The sequence below is a fragment of the Podarcis vaucheri genome (assembly GCF_965113315.1).
Source record: "Podarcis vaucheri genome assembly, chromosome: 12".
Classification (NCBI taxonomy): domain Eukaryota; kingdom Metazoa; phylum Chordata; class Lepidosauria; order Squamata; family Lacertidae; genus Podarcis; species Podarcis vaucheri.
The window spans coordinates 9,702,983-9,727,850 of NC_138750.1; the positions used below are offsets into that span (position 1 = coordinate 9,702,983).

Here is a 24,868-nt window from a genome sequence, read left to right on the forward strand (position 1 = left end):
ATTAAAGCATGTGCTTGATTATTTAATAACTGAGTTTAAACTAAGAGACAATGTTTGTTTAAACTCGTGCTTCCAAACCCATCACCTTCCAGGATGAATTCAGAGATTAGAAACAAAAGAAAAGAAAAACAGAAGATGTATTCTGCAATTAACACCAACATGAAAGAAGGTAGGTTCTGATACATAAAATCTTTTCCACACAATATTTCCCCACACAATGTGGATATATTGAGGAGAACACTAATAAGTGACCCTGTGTATCCACTTTTACTGCTATCTAGGAGTTTCCAGTGGTTGTCATAACTGAAAAATATCCTGCTACTACTGCAGACATGGCCACCGGGAAGCTGCAGGTGTATCTATGGAAATGCTAGAGCAGGCATTACCATTCTCCTTGGAGACAGCCAAAGTACACAGCATGATCCATGGAAAATAGATTTTTAATGTCTGAACTCGCTCAGGGTCTCTAGTATCATGGTTGTAGAAAAGATTATAGGTATAGGGAGCACAAGAAATTAGAAACATATTTTAATGATAACGTTATTAATAGAGATGATATACTATTTTGAACTTAAGTTGCAAAAATGAAATATGCGTGTATCTCATCCTTTGGTTTTTAACTTCCAAAGTTGCTTAGAGTAACCTTAGGTAATCTGGTTGCACTTTTCCTAAACAAGCAGGTGTGTAACTTGGGGGTATTCTGGATCTCCAAATAATCTTGGGGGCACAGAAAGCCTGCCGCCAGCTTTGACAGGCAGTCCAGTTGGGATCCAATCTGGACAGAGAAAACCTAGCTTCAGTTGTCTATGTTCTGGTAACCTCTAGGTTAGATTATTGCAATGCATTAGAAATGGGGCTGCCTTTGAAAACAGTTTAGAAAGCGAGCATATTACAGTGGTGCCCCGCAAGACGAATGCCTCGCAAGACGGAAAATTCGCTAGACGAAAGAGTTTTCCGTTTTGGAGGTGCTTCACAAAACGAATTTCCTATGGGCTTGCTTCGCAAGACGACAATGTCTTGCGAGTTCCTGCTGGTTTTCCCCCTCCCCCCCTTTTTCTAAGCCGCTAAGCCGCTTATCAGCTGATCCGATCAGCAGATAAGCCGCTAAAAGCCGCTAATCCTTCAATGGGCATGCTTCGCAAGACGAAAAAACCACTAGACGAAGAGAATCACAGAACGGATTATTTTCTTCTTGCGAGGCACCACTGTACACCAATTCTGGTCAGATTGTGCAGGCTACTGCTTAATTTCTAGGCTCAATTTGAAGCGCTGGCTCTGACCCAAAAAGACTTATGTGGCTCAGGACCAAAATTCTTCAAGGACTTTCTCTCCGCACATGAACCAGCTTGGACCCTGTGATCAGAGGTCCTTCTCTGGGTGCTTCAGATGAGGGAGGTGCAGAGAGTAGCTACACAAGAATGGGCTTCTTCAGCCATGGCTCCTTCTGTCAGTTTTTAGGCACCAGGCTAATTTTTATTTATTTATCCCACCTTTGGGTGTATAAGTTGGCCTTGACTATGCTGCTCATGCTTTAGTGAGGTGGGATAAGGTTTGTATTGTTGGATAAGCATTTTAGAAATTTGTATTGTACATGGTTTAAAATTTGGCTTCTCAGTGATTTTATCTGTTTGCATTTGATTTTGAGTCACTTTGATATTTGTTTGTATAAAAAAACTAACAAATGCAATGTATGTGTATGTGTATGTATAATACATACACATCTATAATTGCTATGCATATTTCATTTTTACTAGATATGTTCTTCTTGATATTTCTGTTGTATATCAGTCTGGAAACATTTTTGGGGAAGAGATTAATTTATGTATTTATATACTGCCCTGTCTCAAAAAAATTATAAGCAATATAGGACAATAATCAGAATGGTTTCTGTAACACAGTGGATATATGGATTAAAACTGCAAGAAACTGTAAACTATTTTTTAAAAATACCCCGAGTAAAATGAGTTACATAAACAAAATTTGTCAGGCACACTAAAATTAGCTAGGTATTCTGTGAAAAGGCCTGACCAAAAATAGAAAGGTCTTCAGCTGGTTCCAGTACATAAAAGATTTGCTACCAGGCAAGTCTCCCTGGGGAGAGTATGCCACAAATGGGGTGCTAAGTAGACACACCTGCCTAACCTGGCAGTCAGTAATGTAACCATGTCTTAACCTGCATAAGGTTTTAAGGAAGGGGAAACTGTAGTCCTCCGGGTGCTGTTGGATTTGTGAAGACCCTGGTATCATTGTAGAGCAGCAAAAATGGAGAATGCCCTCTCAAGGTGCCCTCTCAGCTGCTGAGGAATCCACATGGTTTCTTGATATACTGGAGAGTTGCAGGGAAAGTAGCAGGAAGGACAGTGGCTAATGTCTAGGTGGTATAAATCTCAGGATGTATCTGAGCAAATTACTGTGACATTACTGTGTGGCAATGATGGCAGTGGAAAATGGTTTCTTCTCCACCACATTGCATTCTCAAGTAGCCATCGAGCACTGAAGTGCATGGCCCTGAATGAGAGAATTCTATCCAATTAGGATACACATAATAATAAAGAAATAGAATAGATTGTATGTTTTAAATCCAGCCACAAGTGAAAGAGGAATGAGCGGGAAATCAATTTTTTAAAGTTTGCTATATAAAATTATAGGTACCAAGCAGTGAAACGGAAATACAAAAAGAAAGAGAGAACAAAGAATAATTCAAGCTGAGACTACCTTAGGCAGGCAGCTGGTTCACACTTAGATATTTGGAAAGCCGCCAGACAAGTAGATTTTCAAATGCAAAGAGCTGACTTACAAGTTTACAACCTGGCTGCAATATTTTAGTACTTATTGATTTGTACTTATATTCCACCAGAGTAACAGCAGGTTAAATATAAAGAGCACAGCCAATTTTAGAAAACAATAAAATGTCTGCCTTCTGAGGAGAGTTGAGCGCCACATCCTACTATCTTGAAGAGGTACATCGGATGAGAATGTGGGGCAGACTGTATGCAATACTCCCTCCCACAGGAGATTCATCTGCCCCCCTCCTTATTGACAATCTGCTAACTAGTGAAAAATGTCCATGATGTTTAGTGATGCTACCTCTGCTGTAAAGGAGTCTATTTTAAACTTTTTACTTTTTTTCTGAATACCACTTTAAGGGCCCTTTTTGGGTGAAAGGTTTGCCCATGATTTTTAATATAATAAATAAATGGTGATTAAAATGGAAAAATATTGAATGTTATCTTCCCTTCTAATAGTGAGTTGTAACATTTATTGATTGATTTCTAAGTTATCTTGTACTTCCCCTCAATATACAAATGTCGATATTTTCAAAGTCTCAAAAAGGCACCTATATTGAAGATCTGGCAATGTGCAAATATGCTGAAAATATAACAATGAATTAATTATAAGAAAAGTAATTATTATTTCCCCCTAGGTTTACTCGGACATTTAAAGTGCTACATTATCATTCCATATAATTGTGTTGTGGTGCTTACATAGAAATGGTACAAACTAGACTATTTCAAGTAACAGAATCCAGAACTTAAGCAACTTGCAAATTTCTGTTGTGCCGTTAGAGACATCGCCAAAGCAGATTGCCAACAAGTTTACTTAACTGAACTTTCAAAGAATATTTTGACACTACCTGTTTGAAAGCCAAGGTTGAGATTGCCTTACAAAATATGCATATATAATAGACCATGAACAAAGATGTGACTAGCCATTGATAAAGAAATTTTGGGTATCTCTGCGAAGAATAAACAATAGGAGGACATGAACTTCGCAAACTTCATAATAAATTTGCCCAAGTACACTTCTCAATCTTAAGTTAACACCATTTCATAGTTCCCAAGAGCACATACAGTCTTTGCAGACATTGTGTCATCAACATTGTATTTCATATCTTAACACAATAAACCTGTTTATACATTCGTCACAAACACAATGACTCTGTTTTTATCCACATAAACCCCAGCAATGAAAAACTTAAATAGACTGAGTTGCCTCCACTTTCACTGCCATACTTTGCAACTCGGAGACAGGTCAGTTTTATAGTCATGAGTTGCCCTCCATTGATACAGCGTGGTGTACTCGTACCTAGGGCAAACATATGCACACACATGAATGGAGCCACCTGCGCCAGCCCAAGCCTCACTGCCAACACCGCTGGAGCAACCCACCCCCACCAGAGCCAAGCGGCACTGTGCTGTGCCACCCGCCTGCCTACGCAAGGGGGAGCCCGGTTGGCCGAAGAGGGCCTTGGTATGTGAATCCCCCCAATGCCTGTGGGCAGGGTGAAATGATGCAAGAGCCATGCACCTTTCAATCCTAGCCTCACAAAGCGAGGCCTTGTGTCCTGCCAGCCCTGCACCACTTTGTGAGTCTGGGACCTGATCCTTCACAAGGCGGTGCAGGGCTAGAAGGGCGGCAGGAGGAGCCAAATGTGCCCCTAAAAATGTGTCGCCCTCCCGCATTATGCCCCTGAAGATGGCGGACCAAAACGTTACTTTGACATGACTTCTCCAGTTTTGGCCATAGGCTTGGCCACCTCTTGAGATTTTGTCACCAAACTCAGCACAAGGCTTCCTGAGGCGGGAGACAGCAGACTTCACTGATGGTTGGACAACAGGTGCCATTTTGAATCAAGATGGTGGACCGAAATGTAACTTTGGCATAACTTCACCTGTTTGTGGCATGAGGATCCAAACTCACAAATTGCACTATCTACAAATCACATTATTCTTTTGGTTTCTAACAATTCCGGGGCAGCACTGGGCACTCCCCGCTAGTGGTTATATATTCTATCCATTCTGCAATGAAAAACCACAATATTTGAATAAATTGCATAATGAATCCAATAGAAGACTAAAGGGGAAACACTCCAAAGCAATCTCGAGTTACTTTGAAACAAAGCTGACGTTCCCTATACATTCATACATAATCCATATAATATAAGAAAATACTTTATCCTCTTACCTGTTTCAGTCTCCTGTTTGGTGAGGTTCCTGTGGTTGGTAAACAATGTTGTAGTGTCTGGTGAGGGTGGTCTTTCCTCTGGGATGGTAGTACAGGCACCTAAGTTGCAAATGAAATATTTGTAAACTAAAGGAATATACATATAAAATGATTTAAACTGATTTTTTAACACACTCAAAATGCAGAAAAATTATGAGTGGTTCATTAACTGTTAGACAAATACAGCCCAAGTGGACCAAGTCAAGGAGAAGGAACCCGAGGCAGTGCCATCCCATGAACTGGTAGTATAAAAGAAGGCAAGAAAGAGAAAACTGATGGAGGTTAGTGGGTCAGTGCCATATTCACACTCATGGACTGGCTTCCACTGCGAAGAGTATTGCTTCTCGAAGCAACTGTCTTAGTTGCTAGGCTAGTCAACTGTCTGACTGGGCAAGGAATTCCTCAAGATGGGATGGGGTGAAGTGAGCCATCACCACTTCAGACTGTAGATTCAAATACATGTGATGAAATATTCACCCATGGAGAAGGAAGATTTCCATACATGGAAAGCTAGCATGGTGGGGAAGAGACAAGGCTGCACTCTTCTCTGACATCTTGTTTTCTACGTCAGTGGATTTTTTAAAATGATGTTGCATTTATTCATGTGAACCCCTACCTAAAGTTTAAAGTGGAACAACACTGTCATTTGTTCCAATTCAGCTTTGAAGAGTGGGCTTTTGCAGGGAAAGCGTGGGGGGGGTGGGACAAGCACGAGGATACGCGCTTTAAAACACGGACCTGTGTCTAGAAAGCATAGGGCAAAAGTTAAATGTGGATGAGCCCCAAGTTGAAAGCAGCTCTTTAAAACAGGCCTGAAAACCAAAAAGGAAGATGTACACTTACAAAAAGAAACTCCATATTATGTACAGAGCGTATTATTTCACAAAAGAAAATGGGAAACAGCGATAAATCATGGAGTAGCCTCAATGCATGCAGAGATATGTACACATATGGCAGCTTTAATCTCAGAAAAAGCTCCAATATGCATGGAAAAGTCCAATGCATAGGACATTTTCCATCATGAACAGAGAAAAGCGTCTCAGCACATAGGGGAATTTGAATCATGCTCTTTGGAACGTGCCGATTGCCAAAACAATGCATAAGCTGTAACTGCTGCTGATTCTACAGCAATGTAACATTTAACTGACAGCTACATGAACACAATCAATTCCTGCATTATATATTTTCAACTGAACCCAGGACACTCCTTTCTATGTGCAAGACAGCTAAAGAAAAACATGAAAACCATTTCTCTAAGCTTCTTATGTATGCAACCCTTGTTTCTCAGATAAAATCCAAGATTAAAACTTTGTGAACATAATAAGCCACTAAAGTTTCATTGAAATAATGCCCTTTAAACAATATTTCGTAACACTGAAATTATGAGTAAAATGTCACGTAGCCCATTAGCACATATAAGGTTTCTGCACATGAGTAAAAATTCTGAAAGCTTATTTTCAAAACTAAAATCCCAAAGGTTAAAAAGCCTTGAAAATTAATACCTTTGATACTAACTATTTCATTAGGCATCAGCACAACTTTTCCGTCCAAGGTAACTTAATCACTGTCAAAAAATGTCACTTTGCCATAAGGCACCTCATGCTATTGGCTGGAAGTAGGTAAGACATCCTGATTTCGGTTTTGATGTCAGAGGTGTGTTAAGATCTACTTGTCAACTTGGACTGTTAAAATGTAGCAGTATTAAAAGCAAAAGTGATTTTCCCCATTGTATTATTTTCCTTATGCAGGCATACAATTACTGTATTTCCTTAAAGAAAGAAAAAAACAAGGGTGTTTGCACGCGTAGGCTAAGAGCTTAAAAAGGACAGTGGAAGATTATACTGCAGCTACTTATTTATCACGACAACCCTAATGTTTTCGCTATTTTTTTTAACCACATCATGCTAACAATTTTGCTCCTCGGTGAAGGAGGAAACAAGTCACATTTTCAAAGGCCTTTTAACCCCCTTCCATCCTTGTCATATTTTACAACCATTTTGTCTAGTGGCCAGGTTCTTCTTCCAGATGCATCACGTACTTTATGAAGTTCCAAAAAAATTTTTTTAAAAAAAGTTATGTTGGCCAGGTTTATATGTAACATTAAACCATAGTTTAAATAAATATGCATACTAGGTCGCACAACTAACACAGTCCACACTTTGCTCTTCCCCTGCTGACATAAAAACAGGAAATATGCCAAGATTTTGATTTCTTTCTTCCAAACAAACTATGATCAGAAGTCAAGGTTTGTACTTGGCATAGAGCTCATGGTTACTTTGGAAGAAACAAACCATGAACTCTGGTTCAGACATCACTACAAGCCAGCCTCTGGCTTGCTTACAAGTGGCATTGTAGCAGCAGGACTAGGGAAAAAGTGAGCCCTGTATTACACTAACTACCGTTAAACTACAGTTTAACTCTACATGAGAACTGGGCCATTATATGAACCCAGAGGTATCCTCTAAACTGGAGAAAGCAAAAAGAAAGACGCTTTCTGCCTTTAAAAAACCCAGCAGTTCACACACTATAGGATTTCTCAACACACCAAATCTCAAATAGGAGGTTTTCAAACTAGAATTTCAGTATCTTCCCTCACCCTCACGCTCACCTTGGGTTGAGTCTAGACTCTTCCAAAGTGTGCTTCCCTGAGCTTGCCTTGCCTGCCCACCCCATAGAAGCTCAGCCACACACCCTCACTGCCACCACGTTTCCTTTTCTTCCATATTTAGTTCCTCCCTGAACTAAACATACCCGGTAGGAGCAAGGACCTGTGGGAAGTGCCTTTGTAAGGTCAACAGCCAGCAGGAAAAAGTTAGAAACGGGCTATGGAAGCGACAGCTTTAACCATGTTGAGTCACAACCATCATGATAGAGAGGGCTGCAACTCAGAGGTTGTGGCACGTTGCCCACCTTAAGAATGGAAAACATAATCATTCCTTTTACTGCTGAAACACAACCCCTAACAACAACAAAATCCTCTTTTTCTACCTTTATTACAGTGGCGTAGCGTGGGGGGTGCAGGGGGGGCCGGCCGCACCAGGCGCAACATCTGGGGGTTAGGGCTAGGGGGTGCAAATCCACGGGTTAGGGGGCGCAAGTTACTTGCCTTGCCCCGGGTGCTGACAACCCACGCTACGCCACTGCTTTATTAAACAGCAGGACACACAATATGCCCTTCCTTTTCCCTGAGCCAAGTGAAGTCAAGCCTGATTTTGTACTTAGCCTTACAACCAGCCCCTGTCTGTGGGTAGGTGTGCATGTACACAGAAACGTGGCTGTGTGCTCAGTTTCTTGACAGCAAATCTGTGAATATTTATTTATTTTCCAAACGTCTGCCCCACATTTTGTACAAAGTCCCCAGGGTGGGTTACATTAATATAACACAAAGCAACAGATAGTAAAATCATGAGGAAGGCAACAAAGTAAGAACAGTCCCTCAGTTTCCTCAATCTACATATCTCTCTAAAATGCCTGATGGAAAAGTCAAGTCTTTAGCAGGTTGAAATAAAAAATTCCTTCCAGTAGCACCTTAAAGACCAACTAAGTTAGTTCTTGGTATGAGCTTTCGTGTGCATGCACACTTCTTCAGATACACTGAAGCAGACCAACATGGCTACCTATCTGTAACTTTAGCAGGTTGGACGTCTTTGACCCTGGCAGAATCTCTAGAGAGGGCACATTTGATAATTAGGCTGCTGTTACCGGAAAGACCCTACGATACGTTGAAGATTCCCAGGCTTCCCTCGAGGCTGGGACTACCAGCATGACCTCCCCAGCAGACTGTGAAGGCATGGGCAGGTTGATATGGGCTCCCAGTATGTTTCCGAGCACAATTCAAAGTGTTGGTGCTGACCTTTAAAGCCCTAAATGGCCTCGGTCCAGTATACCTGAAGGAGCATCTCCACCCCCATCGTTCTGCCCGGATGCTGAGGTCCAGCACCGAGGGCCTTCTGGCGGTTCCCTGACTGCAAGAAGCAAAGCTACAGGGAACCAGACAGAGGGCCTTCTCGGTAGTGGCGCCCACCCTGTGGAATGCGCTCCCATCAGAGATAAACAACTACCTGACATTTAGAAGACATCTGAAGGCAGCCCTGTTTAGGGAAGTTTTTAATGTGTGACATTTTAATGTATTTTTAATCTTTGTTGGAAGTCACCCAGAGTGGCTGGGGAAACCCAGCCAGATGGGGGGGGGGGTTTACAAATGAATTATTATTATTATTATTATTATTATTATTAATCTGGGTCCCAATATTTAGGGCTCTGTAAACATTGACTTGAGCTCTATAGCTAATTGGCAGTCAGTGCCGATCTTTGAGGATTGGTGTTATATGGTCCAGGCATTAGACCAAGCAAGGACAATATTACATGAGTTCTGTCTCTTTATTACAAATGCTGCCGCTTTATTGCTTTTTGCTGGCTGTGATGTAAGAGGTTGTCCAAAATGCAGTAAAATCCCAGAAATAAAACACTTCTGAAAATAGAACAGAAAAGGAAATTGTAAAGATTCTATTCTTTAGAAGTAAGGAAAACCATACTATGGCTAATTACTAATTTTCAGGGGGGTTGTCATTTCTCTTCTAACATACAGAATTATTTTCTCAGGACTGTGAATCAAGGCCAAATTAGACATGAGAGTGGCAAACCCGTCAGGGTAAAATCCCTGCCAAAGCCCTTAAAAAGTGGGTGGGATAGAAAGGGGACTGCTGAGCCCTCGCCACCTATAAATTGCCTTTTCTCAGCTGTTTTTCTTCAAGTTAGACACTGAAACTGGAAGAAACTCAGAGGAAAAAACAGGTAGGGATAGGTGGAGGATGAAAACTGATTATATTGCATATTTGCTCATCGTTAGCTGGATGTTCGAACGGACTGTACTCCTCCTACACAAGTAAAATATTTTCTTTCTACAGATTTGGACTAGAATAGGAATGTGGGTACAATTTAAAGCTTTTAACGTGATATCTGAATCTTAACATGACACTGAATGAATACGAAAAAAGAAACCCCATGTGGTTGCTGTGTTTAAACCAGGATACCTTGCCTACAGGTCAGAAATGCCTGGCCCAGATGGGTATGGGAGCAGATGAGGCCCCAGTAGAATTTGCTCCATACAGTATACTATCCACATAGAATGCTTCATGACTTTGTTTTCTTCACTACATGCGATCACATGTAAACTGGGTCTTATGTTGTCCAGTACTAAAAATATCAGACGTATTATAGTTTCACCAGAGATCTTTCAGGAACTCAAATGGTAATCATTGTCCTTTCTTTCCCTGTGTTTCCCCCACTGCTATCTAGGAACTTTAGCAGTCTACTACAGAGAAAGATTTCTACCCAAAGGACTAGAAAATAAAGCATTATTATTCACATCCGCTGATTACTACTACTTAAGCAAGTTGTATCAAGAACAAGAGAAAAGCTATTTGGGGGGGGGGGCAGGGGAATGGCACATAAATCCGACACTTTGGAAAAGGTTCAAGTTGAAAAGTTCTCCAGATGTAAGTCTGTAAACAGTGATTCATAAAATGAATTTCCCCATTAATTGTTGGCAAGGAAGGACAGCATCCAGAATATGTTATTGTATTATGACCCATTCTTTTCCCTTTTCTGTGTAGCTACATTCTTGCTTGACACCACAGATCTTTTATCAGTTGTGATAAATCGAGCCAGCAAGCTGTGGTCAGCAAAACTGTTTGATAGCATATAACATTCATAAAATTACAGCCAAGCAATTGTGAATTTTATTCATTGAAGGAAATGGGGCTCCTCTTGTTTATTTTCACTTACTGTGCTCAACACATGTTATTTTTTGTTTTGCTTTTTGCTAATATTGAAAAAAGACACATCTACAGAAAGTGAACTACATATTCTGCATAAACGGACAACTTTACTGCAGGTTTGTAACACAGTGAGTTGGTTTTTTTAAACACGCCTTAAAAGGTAAAGAAAGACAATAAAAGCTACATGCACACACATTTCAGACTTTATAGGGAAACAAAGGATAGAGCTTTGCCACCTCTCCATTATCCTCTGATTTAACACTTAAGGACCTTCTGTCACAGAACGCTAGATCTCTGTCTGAATCTCCCAATCATATTTGAGACCTGTCAGGGAACTGACATCGGAGGAAAGGGAAGTGGCAGGGCTCCCAGAGACTGGGAGAGGGTCAACAGCTAAAGCAGGGACCAGTAGGGGGAGTGCGGGGTCTCTGGAGGAGGATCTCAGTAATGCTGAGAGTGACGCAGCAGCCCAGGCAGGAAGCAGAAGGGGAGAGAAAGGGGTGAGAGACACTTCGAGCGAAAATAGCGGGGAGGTGTCAGAAGCAACTGCAGGGAGACCTATGCTTCGCCGGAAGCTGTCACGTCGTGAGTCCAGGAGACGCGTTTCCGTTAAGGAACTGCTTTGCTGGAAGCGCTTCCGCAGACAGCCACTGTCGGACTCTACAAGTGACTAGAGCAGACATGTCTGAGGAGCTCTGTCACACACAGAGGTTTGTGGGGTCGCACAAACTCTGAAGGGGCACTATTTTAAGCACAAGCAGCTAATCATCCCCTTGATAGCAGTCCGACAGTCTCTGTACGCTGCCTGTGCAGGAGAAGGCATCATGAGCGACCCAGCAGGAGCCGGAGCCGCAGGGGGTGGAGCTGGTCCAAGCTTGGAAGACAGATACCGAGCATTGGAAGTCCAACTTGCGCTGCAGACGGCGAGGCTCGAGGAGAGGAGGGCTCAAGATGCAGACAAGAAGGGGAGAACCACTCAGTTCCCCAGAAAGGTACCAGGATTAGTGCAGAAGTTTGGGGGGGACCCCAAGGATTACCATGCCTTTAGGACTGAAATGCAATATGCCCTGAATGTGCAGTTTGATGAGTTCCCTGATGAGGAATCCCGAGTTGCTTTCGTAATTGGGCATCTTGAGAAGGGGGCGCGGGACTGGGTTCGACCCCTGATGGCAACGCACAACGATATCCTGAAGGACGCTATGAAATTCTTTCGTGCAATGGATATCATGTTCTCCAGCGATATTGAGGAGGGGGGAGTGCGCAGACAGCTAATGGCTTGCAAGCAGGGAAGCAGATCTGTCCGTGAGTACTGGACTGAATTTACCATGCTGATTCACAGATTGGGGTGGGATTTATCGGCAGCACCCATTCAGATGCTATTTGAAGAAGGTCTTTCTTCAGCTGTGAAAGACGAGCTGGCCAGGAGCCCCAGGGCGGTGTCTATGGATCAGCTGACCAAATCTGCGCTGACCATTGGAGCGCGCCAGGAGGCAAGAGCCTTGGACAGGCGGGAAGGGAGAGGGGAACGTTGGAAGGAGTTACGCATTCCAGACATTCCTGAGCCAGCTTTCCCGCCGGCAGAGCCGATGGAAATCGGAACAGCCCGCGCGCGCGCAGTTTCAAAGCCCAGTGAGGGGGCGAAGAAGGAGGGAAAGGGACCCCGGAAATGCTATCTCTGCCAACAGCCAGGCCACTTTGCCAGAGTCTGCCCCCAGAGGAAGGAATGGCAAGGGATGGTGGGAACTGTTGAGGGGGAAGAGCAGGGAGAAACGGAGCAGGTAAAAGCCAACGCCTGGTTGCCAGCAGGGCACTGCAGCCAGGCCAAAGAGCAGTGAAAGTGCCCCTTTCCCAAGTGCCAGTGCCAGAAGCTCCTCGACCTGCTCTAGTGATTGAAGTGTCGCTAGAGTTGCAAAATGGACACCCCCTAAAAATAAAGGCGCTGTTAGACTCAGGCAGCTCCTGCAATTTCATGAGCAAGGAGTTTGCGGCTGAACACCAGATACAGACTATCCCCTTAAGCAACCCCCTGCAGGTGACCACGATCGATGGCAGAGAACTGTTGGGAGGAGGCGTCAGCTTGCAGACCATCCCAATGATAATGAGGGTGGCAAGGCACACAGAACTGATAGCGTTTAATGTGGCCACCTTGGGAGGCGCTCCCATTATTTTGGGAATGAGCTGGCTAGCCCTACATGATCCGCTGGTGGGCTGGCATCAAAGAGTGGTTTCCTTCGGTTCCGCACATTGCTTAGAACACTGCAGGGGGGAAAAGGGGTCAGCAGGGGCCCAAGCCACCCTAGCAGGGACGGAAGTGATGGAGAAGGGGAAGGTGCCATCACAGTATGCTGATCTCAGCGACGTGTTCAGCGAGAAGGAAGCTGACCAACTACCCCCGCATAGGCCCTTTGATTGCCAGATCAATTTACTCCCTGGAGCACAGCTTCCTGTAGGCAGGTTGTATGCCATGTCAGACAGGGAGATGCAGGAGTTGCGAGCGTTCATTGACAAGAACCTGAAGAGAGGCTTCATCAGAGAGTCCAAGGCAGCGGGGGGTAGCCCAGTGTTTTTTGTGGATAAAAAGAACACGGACAAGCCGAGACTGGTATGTGACTTTCGGGCCCTAAATGCAGTGACAGAGCCGGTGGCTTTTCCTATGCCCAGGATTGATGATATTTTGACCAGGGTGCGAAAAGGAAAGATTTTTACAAAGCTGGACCTAAGGGGGGCGTACAACCTGATACGTATAAGGAAAGGGGATGAATGGAAGACCACCATGTTCACCCCTTTGGGGGCATTTGAATATCTCGTTATGCCTTTTGGATTACAAGCAGGCTCCGCGTGTTTTCAAGCCTATATGAACCATGTACTGGGGCCTTTGCTCTACAAGAATTGCGTGGCCTTCTTAGATGACGTGTTGGTGGATTCGGAGAATGAGGAGCAACATGTGAGAGACGTCAGAGAAGTGTTGAGCAGGCTGCATGCCAACAGACTGTGGGTGAAACTGGAGAAGTGTCAGTTTCATACCAAGGAGGTGGAATTCCTGGGGTACCGCTTGTCAGACAAGGGGTTGGCCATGGACCCCGGCAAGGTTCAGGCGGTGCTGGAATGGAAAACCCCCAAGACTAAGAAGGATGTGCAGAGGTTCCTAGGGTTTGGAAACTTTTATCGTAAGTTCATCCGAAACTTCGCTCACCTGACGGCGCCCATCACGGACTGTCTCAGCAGCAAAAAGAAGTTTGTTTGGACGGGGGAGGCGGAGCGAGCGTTTGAGGAACTGAAAAAGGCCTTCGCCTCTGACGAACAACTTCTACATGTGGATTTACAAAAAAAGCTGAGGGTCGAAACAGACGCTTCTGACAGAGCCATAGGGGCGGTGCTTCTTCTGCAGCCAGGGAAGGAGGGGTCCGAGTGGCGACCGTGTGCCTTCTTTTCGCGAAAGCTGAACAAATCGGAGAGAAACTACACGGTGTATGACCGGGAACTTCTTGCGATTTATGAGGCCTTCCGGAGATGGAGGCACCTACTAATTGGTGCACAACAGAAGGTGCAAGTACGCACGGACCATAAGAATCTAGAGTATTGGAGAACTGCGCGAGTGCTCAACCAACGGCAGTTGAGATGGGCCCAGGAGTTCTCCAAATTTAACTTTGAGATTTGTTACGTACCAGGCCAGGAGAACGTTAGGGCGGACGCTCTATCACGCAAACCTGAATATTTGGAGGGAGAGGGTGCACCCGAAGAGACCCATGTCATTCCCGAGGATCGCTGGGTGTGTGGGGCGGCACTGGTGGGGCTAAGGGAACTGATAGAGGGAACGGTGCAGGATGAATATGCCCAGGACAAACTCAGGGGTCTCAGGAGGGAGGGAGACAAACCCGGGGGTTTTGAGGAGAGAAACGGGGCGTTGTACTACAAGGGAGCGTTATACGTACCTGAAGGAGAATTGAGGGAAAAGGTACTCAAGCAACTGCACGATAGCCCCACAGCAGGGCATTTTGGGCAACACAAAACCATGTGGCTGGTTACCAGGGAATTCTGGTGGCCCAAGGTCAGGGAAGATGTGCGGGAGTATGTGAGAGGGTGTGACCGATGTCAACGAGCCAAGGGGGAGAGGCGGGCACCGGCAGGTTTATTAGAACCACTACCCACGCCGGAAAGACCATGGGAGGCAGTGGCAATAGATTTTATGACGGATCTGCCCAGGTCCAAAGGGAAGACAGCCATCATGGTTGTGGTAGACCTGTTAACCAAGATGGCCCACTTTATAGCCTGCTCACATGCGGTCACAGCAGAAGAAACCGCTAAATTGTTTGTGGAAAATGTGTTTAGATTGCATGGTGCCCCCTTGAGGGTGGTTTCGGACCGAGGGAAACAATTTACTTCCAGGTTCTGGAGGAAGCTCATGAACTTATTGCATGTAGAGGTGAATTTCTCAACTGCCCGTCATCCAGAAACCAACGGGCAGGCGGAAAGAGCTAGTGGTGTCCTCCAGCAATATTTGAGGTGTTATGTGAATGACAGAGAGAATGATTGGGTGGAGAAGCTGGCGTTGGCAGAATTTGCCTATAACAATGCGGAGAACGTGTCCACGGGAATGAGCCCTTTTTTGGCCAATCACGCGTGTCATCCCCGAGCCTTCCCAGGGGGGGAGGGGGAGAACTGGAGCGTTCCAGCCGCAGAACAGTTCGTGGAAGAAATGGAAGCGATCCATCGCCAGCTCCAACTTAATTTAAACAGGGCGAAGAAGGATGTAGATGACGAGGTTTTGATTGAAACTTTTCATCAGAGATTCCCTCGGAAACCCCAGCCAGTGGCGAGGTTCCGGAGGGAATACTTCGCCACCACCGACGAAGAAGAAGAGTTGGAGGGGTTCGCTGATTCCGAGGTGGAGGAGGATTCAGCGAGTCGGAACGAAGACCGATGGAGGGAAATGTTCGAGACGTCGGAAGATGAGGAGGATTCTTTTAGGGGTTTCAGCTCCTCACCGCCCAGAGGAGAGAGTAGGGGCGGGGGAGAGGGGGGCCCTGGAGGGGAGGTGGATGTCAGGGAACTGACATCGGAGGAAAGGGAAGTGGCAGGGCTCCCAGAGACTGGGAGAGGGTCAACAGCTAAAGCAGGGACCAGTAGGGGGAGTGCGGGGTCTCTGGAGGAGGATCTCAGTAATGCTGAGAGTGACGCAGCAGCCCAGGCAGGAAGCAGAAGGGGAGAGAAAGGGGTGAGAGACACTTCGAGCGAAAATAGCGGGGAGGTGTCAGAAGCAACTGCAGGGAGACCTATGCTTCGCCGGAAGCTGTCACGTCGTGAGTCCAGGAGACGCGTTTCCGTTAAGGAACTGCTTTGCTGGAAGCGCTTCCGCAGACAGCCACTGTCGGACTCTACAAGTGACTAGAGCAGACATGTCTGAGGAGCTCTGTCACACACAGAGGTTTGTGGGGTCGCACAAACTCTGAAGGGGCACTATTTTAAGCACAAGCAGCTAATCATCCCCTTGATAAGACCTGAAATTAAATCAATATACTAGGTGACTTTGGCAAGTCATGGTTTCACGATCAGGTTCAGAAGATATATAGAAAATATGTAGGCTGATGAAGACACTGGAGGAGCACCAACAACAGTGGAATTAACACCTAAGGATCATGTGGTCATTTTACATATTCATCCCACATCACCCCAGTGTCTTTATTTGTTGCCATAGCTACTAGAGATTGTCCAGTTGCCTGTGTCCAACACCTCCAGGGACTTAAAAACATGTACTTCTACCTGGCCTTATCAGCTATGAGGTAGCACACTTCCAGAAAGGCTATTTTCCCCTTTGGCCAATGTGAAACCATGAAAAAGCAGCATTTTTCACAGCAACAGCCATAAGATTCACTATCTGATTTGGTTTATATGCCGCTCCTTTCCTGGAACTGCATCCTCAGTGTCAGTTCCAGCTAGTAACTATATCAAGGGTCAGCAAACTTTTTCAGCAGGGGGCTGGTCCACGGTCCTTCAGACTTTGTGGGGGGCCGGACTATATTTTGAAGGTGGGGGGGGTGAACAAATTCCTACGCCCCACAAATTAATGAATGTTAGAAGGATGTTGGATAGAAACTAAGGGGTTTCCAGCTGTAATGCTTTAGGAGATACGAAAAAAAGGTTTATAAATGGGTAAAAGCTTAATGGTAAGGATTTGCTGAACTAACAAATTGAAGTGGAATACAAAGAAGGGAGGTATGAGGAGGTCTGGGGAAATAAGCGTAAGGAAGATATATTATGGAAAATTATTTGTTTTTTAACTGTTTTTATGTTGTATTTTGTTTCTTTTTATTTTTTATTTTTTTCCATTGTTATATTTTAAAAAACTTTAATAAATATATTTTTTTAAAAAAAAAAATCCTACGCCCCACAAATAACCCAGAGATGTATTTTAAATAAAATGACACATTCTACTCATGTAAAAGCACGCTGATTCCCGGACTGTCCGCAGGCCAGATTGAGAAGGTGATTGGGCCAGATCTGGTTCCCGGGCCTTAATTTGCCTACCCATGAAATATATGATTAATTATGTAACCTTAACTAAGAATTCATACTTGAATATGCTTGCTGGGTTTATTTTATTGTTGTTCAGTTTCTGGATTTTGTAAAGATTACAGTTATTCTTGCCACAGCATCCCAGTCTTTCGGGTTTTTATCTGTCCTGCAAGTTATGCACATGACAGAAGACGCACACTGAAAACTACACGGAATTTTTTTTTGAGAATAATTTGTGACTACTTGGGTGGGCTTTTTTATGCACATGGGAATGGGTATCCCCTCCTCATCCAAGGCAATGGTATTATTTTTTATTGGGGCAGATGTGTGCTAGCATGTTCCCTTGCCAGTGCTGTTTCAATACATTTGATCATTGGTTCATGTGGATTAGTTAGAATGAAAAAAGTCAAGGCAAATGAATGGGGGGGGGGGGAAATATGCACATGCCAATTTCAAAATTAATTAGAATTTAATTGGCAAAGAAAGAGGAACATGCAGCAGAGCCAACTCACAGAAAAATAAAGAAACTGAACGGTTGAAATCTATTCATTCCTAGCATAGGAACAGCCTCTCTGTGGTATCTTAGGAAGGCACCATCTGCTCCCATCAGCATAGATATGACATGTCTTGATTAGATTATGGTAACATACTCTAGATGAGGTTGTATTTAAAGAGTATTTGGAAACTTCAGTTGCTTTGGAATGTGACAGCAAGAGTGTTGACATGAATGAGCCCATTTCCTGAATCACTGAATGCTAACTTACCTTCTTCCATTGTTCCCTGACCATCAGGGTCCCTTCTAACTCTACAATTCTATGATTCTATGATTGCTAATGCTCTAAACTAGAGGGGAGGAACCTGTGTCCCTCCATATATTACTGGACCACAACTCCCATCATCCCAAATCGCAGCCATGCTGGCTGGCAGTTAATGGAGAACGACAGAGATTGCCCAGCCCTCTTCCTAAACTGAGATTGGGATATTTGAAGGGCTACCACCTTCCTATATATGGCAGTACTCTATGTCCCACCACCATCTGAGGCAGGGGTGTAGGCATGTGTGTGTGTGTATGTAGGGGGTATTTTTGTGATGGTGTCCATAGTCTGGAAGCCTTTGTCCCAGGAGGCTGATCAGGCTTTTTCCTGTTTGCTTTCAGGTAACAAGGAAACAAATAACAACCAGACCTTTATACTATATAAAATATCTATCACAATGTAGTCAATTATGAACTAAAATATTAAATAACAGTTACATTATCAGTAGATTAGTAGTTGATTAAACAGCAGAAAATCTGTGGTTTCAAAAGTGTGATTCCTGCCATCATTGGTAAAGAAGGTCTTTAACAGGAGAATTACAGTGGTGCCCCGCAAGACGAATGCCTCGCAGGACGGAAAACCCGCTAGACGAAAGGGTTTTCCGTTTTTGAGCTGCTTCGCAAGACGAATTTCCCTATGGGCTTGCTTCGCAAGACGAAAACGTCTTGCGAGTGTTCCGATTTTTTTTGCTCCCCCCTTTTTTCTAAGCCGCTAAGCCGCTAATAGCCTTTTAGCCGCTAAGCCGCTAAGCCTTTAATAGCCGCTAATCCGCTAATAGCGCTAATCTGCTAAGCCGCTAATAGGGTTCCTTCGCAAGACGAAAAAACCGCTAGACGAAGAGACTCGCAGAACGGATTATTTTCGTCTTGCAAGGCACCACTGTAAATTTTCTTTGGTAATTTTCTTAGCAGCGTTAATGCATTTATCATTGTTACAACCAGAATGCAGGGGGGAAATAATGGACATGGCAGGTTGGTGTCTTAAATAGAGGTATTTTTGTATGCAAATCCTCCTTTGAAATTGCCAAACTTTTAACATCCCTGACAATGAAAGATAGTGCAGCAGTTAAATAAGTTTTCAAGTCCTGTTGGCCTTATTTCCAAAATGAGGTTCAGCACATGTGGTATGCAACTCACAGAAATGGCACTGAGAAACAAACCACCAAATAACAGATTTAACAGCTGATTTCTTTAGAGACACAATGTCAGTACAAAAAAAATTCAGCAGAATCTCAGCAAAACATGGCTGAATGTGGAACAACTTTATCTTTGAATTTCAAAGACTACCAAAAAGAAAAATCCTCCTCATCCTTAATAAATTATAAGCAATAATAATGTTGCATGATTCTATCATTCCCTAAACAATTCTAAGACACTGATCTGTTATCCCCAGAACTCTGATTAGAACAGAAGAAAGATTTACCTTGCTATGCAAGATTGTGGGAAAGTTCCATTTCCCTTTAGCTCATAGGCATGAAAATCACTTTACATTAAGGCCTTTTCAAGCAAAGGATCAGCTGGGACAATTTCATTACAAGCTTGAAGCAAACTGTGTAGCACATTTTATAAATTTAAAATTGTCTGAAACCAATGGCCGCTACTTTATTATTATCAACTTCCATCATCTAACATACTTTGGCTTTAAGTAAATCCTAGTACAGTGGTACCTCGGGTTACAGATGCTTCAGGTTACAGACGCTTCAGGTTACAGACTCCGCTAACCCAGAAATAGTACCTCAGGTTAAGAACTTTGCTTCAGGATGAGAACAGAAATCACATGGCAGTGGCGCAGCGGCAGCAGGAGGCCCCATTAGCTAAAGTGGTGGTTCAGGTTAAGTGCAGTTTCAGGTTAAGAACGGACCTTAACCCGAGGTACCACTGTACAGTATAATTGCACTGATATATTAACATGCATGGCAATAAGGTAACAATTGTTTAGCCACCCACATGCCATAACGAAACCGTATAAGCAAGTGCTTTGAAGCTCAGTGAAGCATATTTAGCATGTTATGAATCAATGTTAATTTGGATGATATTTATTGTGCTCATACAGGGCCTCCTGACCTCATCTTTTCAGCAGTGACATCCTCAATGGCAACCTCGGAAGACCCTACGAAATGGATAATCTAAAACGGCATTGCATGAGATGAAGCAGGCGGTGGGGGCTGCTGCTAGAAGGGAAAAGAACATGCACATAGCTGGATCCTGGCCATAACTGGATCCTGGCCATAACTTTCTTTAATGTGCAGAAGTGGACAGCACAGACTCACCACTGACAACTTGTTCAAGGGAAATATTATGCTTAGCAACTGTTTGTAAAATTAAAGCCCAGAGTCCAGTTTCTAAAAGAGACTGCCACAGGTGTGAGTTTAAAGAGTGCACACTTGCTTGCTTGCTTGCTCCCTTCCTTACTTTACCCCAAAATAAAGTAGCTGTTTTACTACAAAGGAATTTCAGAAATAGACTGGAAAGAGAAGCTGCTGAATTGCAACTCATAACCAAACTTAAAACCATGGAGAGACCTGGTCTGAACAAAGACATTGGATTCTTATCTCATTATACACGACTAAGCCATTTCTCACCTTCTCACCCCTTGCCTTTTCCTGTAAGACCTATTGCAGTCGTTAAGAGTCGTCAACAGACTCATCTCAGCTATCTGCCAATCTCCCATTCCCACCACCCTTCTGAGTAATACCCCTCCCCACCTTCTCACTATATAGAAGGATCTGGCAACTTCTGTTTCAGTGTATCTGAAGAAGTGTGCATGCACACGAAAGCTCATACCAAGAACTAACTTAGTTGGTCTTTAAGGTGCTACTGGAAGGAATTTTTTTATTTTTACTTTACCCCACTTTTACTTCCTCCTCTAGCCTGCGGAGCGGCGGCAGCAGGAGGCCCCATTAGCTAAAGTGGTGCTTCAGGTTAAGAACAGTTTCAGGTTAAGAACGGACCTCCGGAACAAATTAAGTACTTAACCCGAGATACCACTGTACCTTGTTCGTAGCTACTTTGCACATGATGACAGTACAATTATGTAGCTGCCTTCAAATATAAATATTTTAAACAAATGAGCAATTGTTCGTTTTTATTTATTTATTTATGTATTGCTTTATTTATTCAACAAATTCACGCTATTTTTTAAGAAAAACCTCCACAAAGCAGCTCACAAATAACACGTCAAAACATAACTGATAAGATAAAATGTAACCGCTTAAAACATCTACTTCATAATCCTACTAAAAAGTAAATGTGAACATTATCCAGCATAACCTGTATATGCAAAAAGCAGACCAGAGTAATATTTCTACAACCCAGTTTACAGTTAACCACTGAAGGATACAGTAAAAAAAAAGGTCGGAGGGATTTAAGGCCTATCTATAATTAATTATCAAGGGATGGGGCCAGCTAGATTTCAGGTGGGATCAAATTTCTTTGTATTCTGATAGCAAGTTCTCTCCAAGAAAGAGTTCAATTGTAAAATTCTTGCTTCAGGAGGAATAAATAAATAAATCACTTGTTTTCAAATAACAGTAGTGGGGGAAACCTGAAATATATGCTTTTCAATACTAGCATTTTATTATTAGTTTAGGTTGCAATTTGTTATTTCAGTTATAAATTCATATAAATAATGCAACTTGGAATATTCCAGCAATGCCAGCCTTTTGCCCAGTAGTAGCTTTTTAGCAGTTAATAATAATAGCAACATATCAGAAATCAAACTATTCTTTTCTGACACACGAGTGCAACTCCAGATGACCTCAGTTTATCAGAGGGCAGAATTTGATTGGCAAGCAATGTTTGAACTCTGCTACTAAGCACAAGGCCCAGCTGTCCCGTTATAAATGCCATCGACTTTGCCAGCAAGCACATTTTTATAGAAGATCTTTAACAACTATAGTCTTTTTGTATTAAAAGCAGATGAACTGACATCTACTAACAGTTCACTGTTTGATTCAAATCAACAGACTGACCTGAAAGGCAAAATGAGGCAGAGGTTCCAATTTCAATTCTACCAGGAAACAAGAGAAACTCATTGTTTTTCTTCAGTTTGTAACAGAATAGACTATTATGCCACGGTACAACTCATAATGAGGTGTTTGAGAGGATAAAGTTGTTGGTCACTGCAAGCTTGGAAGGCCCCCCCCCCAAAAGGCCAAAAATGTTCCATGGAAAGTTCCGAAAATAGTTTGTTTCTCAATAACTACCAATTTAAAATATATTTCACCAAAACACAGCCATACGTTTTCTGCAGCGCTCTTTTAATGTACACTGCTGCATTGCATATTTTAGGCAAAGGAACTAACTCTTTATTTTCTGTGACTTCAGAAAACCAACAAAAGCCCAGGCGGAAAAGTAAAAGTAAATGGCAACTGATCTGATGGAGTTTTTAAAATGTCATTTTCAAAGTGTTCAAGATTAGCTCAGATTCTCTTGCTTAGAACTAGTACTTCCCGGGGGCTTTATTTTAACTTTCTTATGGTCACCTATCAGTATGCTTTTAGTCTTAATACTGAGTCTATAAAATCAAAGAAGTGTGTGACATATAATGTATTCTTCCGTAGTGTTCTCACTCCACAGATATGCCTTGCCCAGAGTGGCTGGGGCAACCCAGTCAGAACGGTGGGATGATAATAATAATAATAATAATAATACAGTGGTGCCCCGCAAGACGAATGCCTCGCAAGATGGAAAACTCGCTAGACGAAAGAGTTTTCCATTTTGGAGGTGCTTCGCAAAACGAATTTCCTATGGGCTTGCTTCGCAAGACGACAATGTCTTGCGAGTTCCTGCTGGTTTTTTCCCCTCCCCCCTTTTTCTAAGCCGCTAAGCCGCTTATCAGCTGATCCGATCAGCAGATAAGCCGCTAAAAGTCGCTAATAGCGCTAATCCGCTAATCCGTCAATGGGCTTGCTTCGCAAGACGAAAAAACCGCTAGACGAAGAGAATCACAGAACGGATTCTTTTCATCTTGCGAGGCACCACTGTAATAATAATAATAATAATAATAATAATAATAATAATAATAATAATGGTATAGGACGACCGTATTTTCATTGGAGAAATGTTGGAGGGTATGCAGTCAGAGATAACAATACTGAGCTTGGTGGAGCAGTGGTCTGACACAGTGTAAGATAGCTTCCTGTGTTTCTAACTATTACTGAGGCCAAGCAATACACATTATTTAAAATTGCCAGCACGTTTGCAGATATAAGCATGGTCCAGTACGGATGGGAAAGAGATTTGTCTGGATTCACACTTTCCAAGGCAGCACGTGAACCAAAAAGGCAGCTCCCCTTCAAAAGGCACATTTTTGAAATTTTGCAGTGCACTTCTCCAATAAAGAAAATGCACAGCTGCATGTATTAGAGGAAAACTGCGTGCAAAAATGCATATATTAGTGAAAATAACTTACAAAAATGAGTCCTGCTGGGGGACAAGCAGGGTATGTATGTAGGTATATATGTAGGTATGTAAAAGTAAGTAAGTACCGTATTTTTCACTCTATAAGACGCACCAGACCATAAGATGCACCTAGTTTTTGGAGGAGGAAAACAAGAAAAAAAAATTCTGAATCTCAGAAGCCAGAACAACAAGAGGGATTGCTGCGCAGCAAAAGCAGTGATCCCTCTTGCTGTTCTGGCTTCTGGGATAGCTGTGCAGCCTGCATTCGCTCCATAAGACACACACACATTTCCCCTTACTTTTTAGGAGGGAAAAAGTGAGTCTTATAGAGCAAAAAATACGGTAAGTAGTTGTTATTTGTATACCACCCTTCAGGCTATATGGAGTGTTAGGGGAGGGGTAGTACATCTGCCTTGGGACAGTTCTGCTCAAGATCAGCCAGTGAGGTTCATGGCTGAAAGATTATTTGAATCTGGATGCACAATCAAAATACAATGCTCTAAAAACATTGGTAAAGTTCCACACTGAAATTCTTAATTCAGCTCACTAACTGTAATCTAAGGCACCAAATGCATTTAGGTAACCAAGGTTGGAAATTAGATCAAGGGTAGCCACACTTCAGTTAGGAATTGTTAAGAAGTGTCCTCTTGTTTTAAAATGTTATATATTTTATCTTTTCTATTTGCTGTTTTAGAGCTTACTGCTCTCTGCTTTGGAGCTATGACATATTAAAAACATTTTTAAAAAATATGAAGTCTTGTTATTTCAATAGAAATTTAGTTTAGTTTACACAGCAAAAAGATATCACATTTGTTTATAACTTTTAAATCACTGTGCATATTACATACTTTGTTACTATAACCAGTCATTTTAGAAAACATAACAGATTTATGAAGTTTCTTCCTTATAAATACACTTTTTCCTGTGGTTTTAGGGAATTGGTTTGTGCACCAGGTGCAGTGGGATTACATCTGACCACATATGCCTAAGAAAACAAACTGTACAGAAAATAAAGTACAGTGACAAATATGGCCATCAGTGAAAAATACTATTTGCCCATTATTTTCACCAACAGCTGACATCAACACGATTAATCATTTTTGACTACTTATACTTTAGCTGTACATATTAAAATTTAATGATTTCAGTGCAAGGAGCCAGCAGTACGATTCCATAGACCAAAGCATTAATGCGTTGATCTCAATTGTACTTAGAGGAAGGGAGTTGGAATGGTAGGGCTGCCAGCTACATTTCGCAGTCCAAACCAACCAGTGAGTCCCAAGTCTCCAGTGGGATTCTAAAAAATTCATTATGCATGACTTTTCCTCTTTAAATTACTATTATTATTTTTCTA

General features: G+C 42.8%; 1 protein-coding gene and 1 long non-coding RNA gene across 4 annotated transcripts in view; one reads left to right on the forward strand and one right to left on the reverse strand.

Moving 5' to 3' along the window:
- Positions 1-24,868, reverse strand: part of BBS9 (Bardet-Biedl syndrome 9) — a gene marked incomplete at its 3' end in the record, with an annotated part of 242,334 nt that overhangs the window by 92,213 nt on the left and 125,253 nt on the right. For 2 of the 3 annotated variants that reach the window (XM_082192767.1, XM_082192765.1), the window contains exon 21: positions 4,966-5,064. In XM_082192767.1, coding sequence (XP_082048893.1) covers positions 4,966-5,064 — 99 coding nt within the window. Of the gene's footprint in view, positions 1-4,912; positions 5,065-24,868 lie in introns of those variants that run through there. The other variant, XM_082192766.1, reaches the window with a different exon arrangement.
- The window catches only part of LOC309515289, a 235,309-nt gene continuing 227,668 nt past the window's right edge, over positions 17,228-24,868 (forward strand). The window contains exon 1 of the long non-coding RNA XR_014212399.1: positions 17,228-17,267. This is a non-coding gene — a long non-coding RNA (uncharacterized lncRNA). The remainder of the gene's footprint in view (positions 17,268-24,868) is intronic.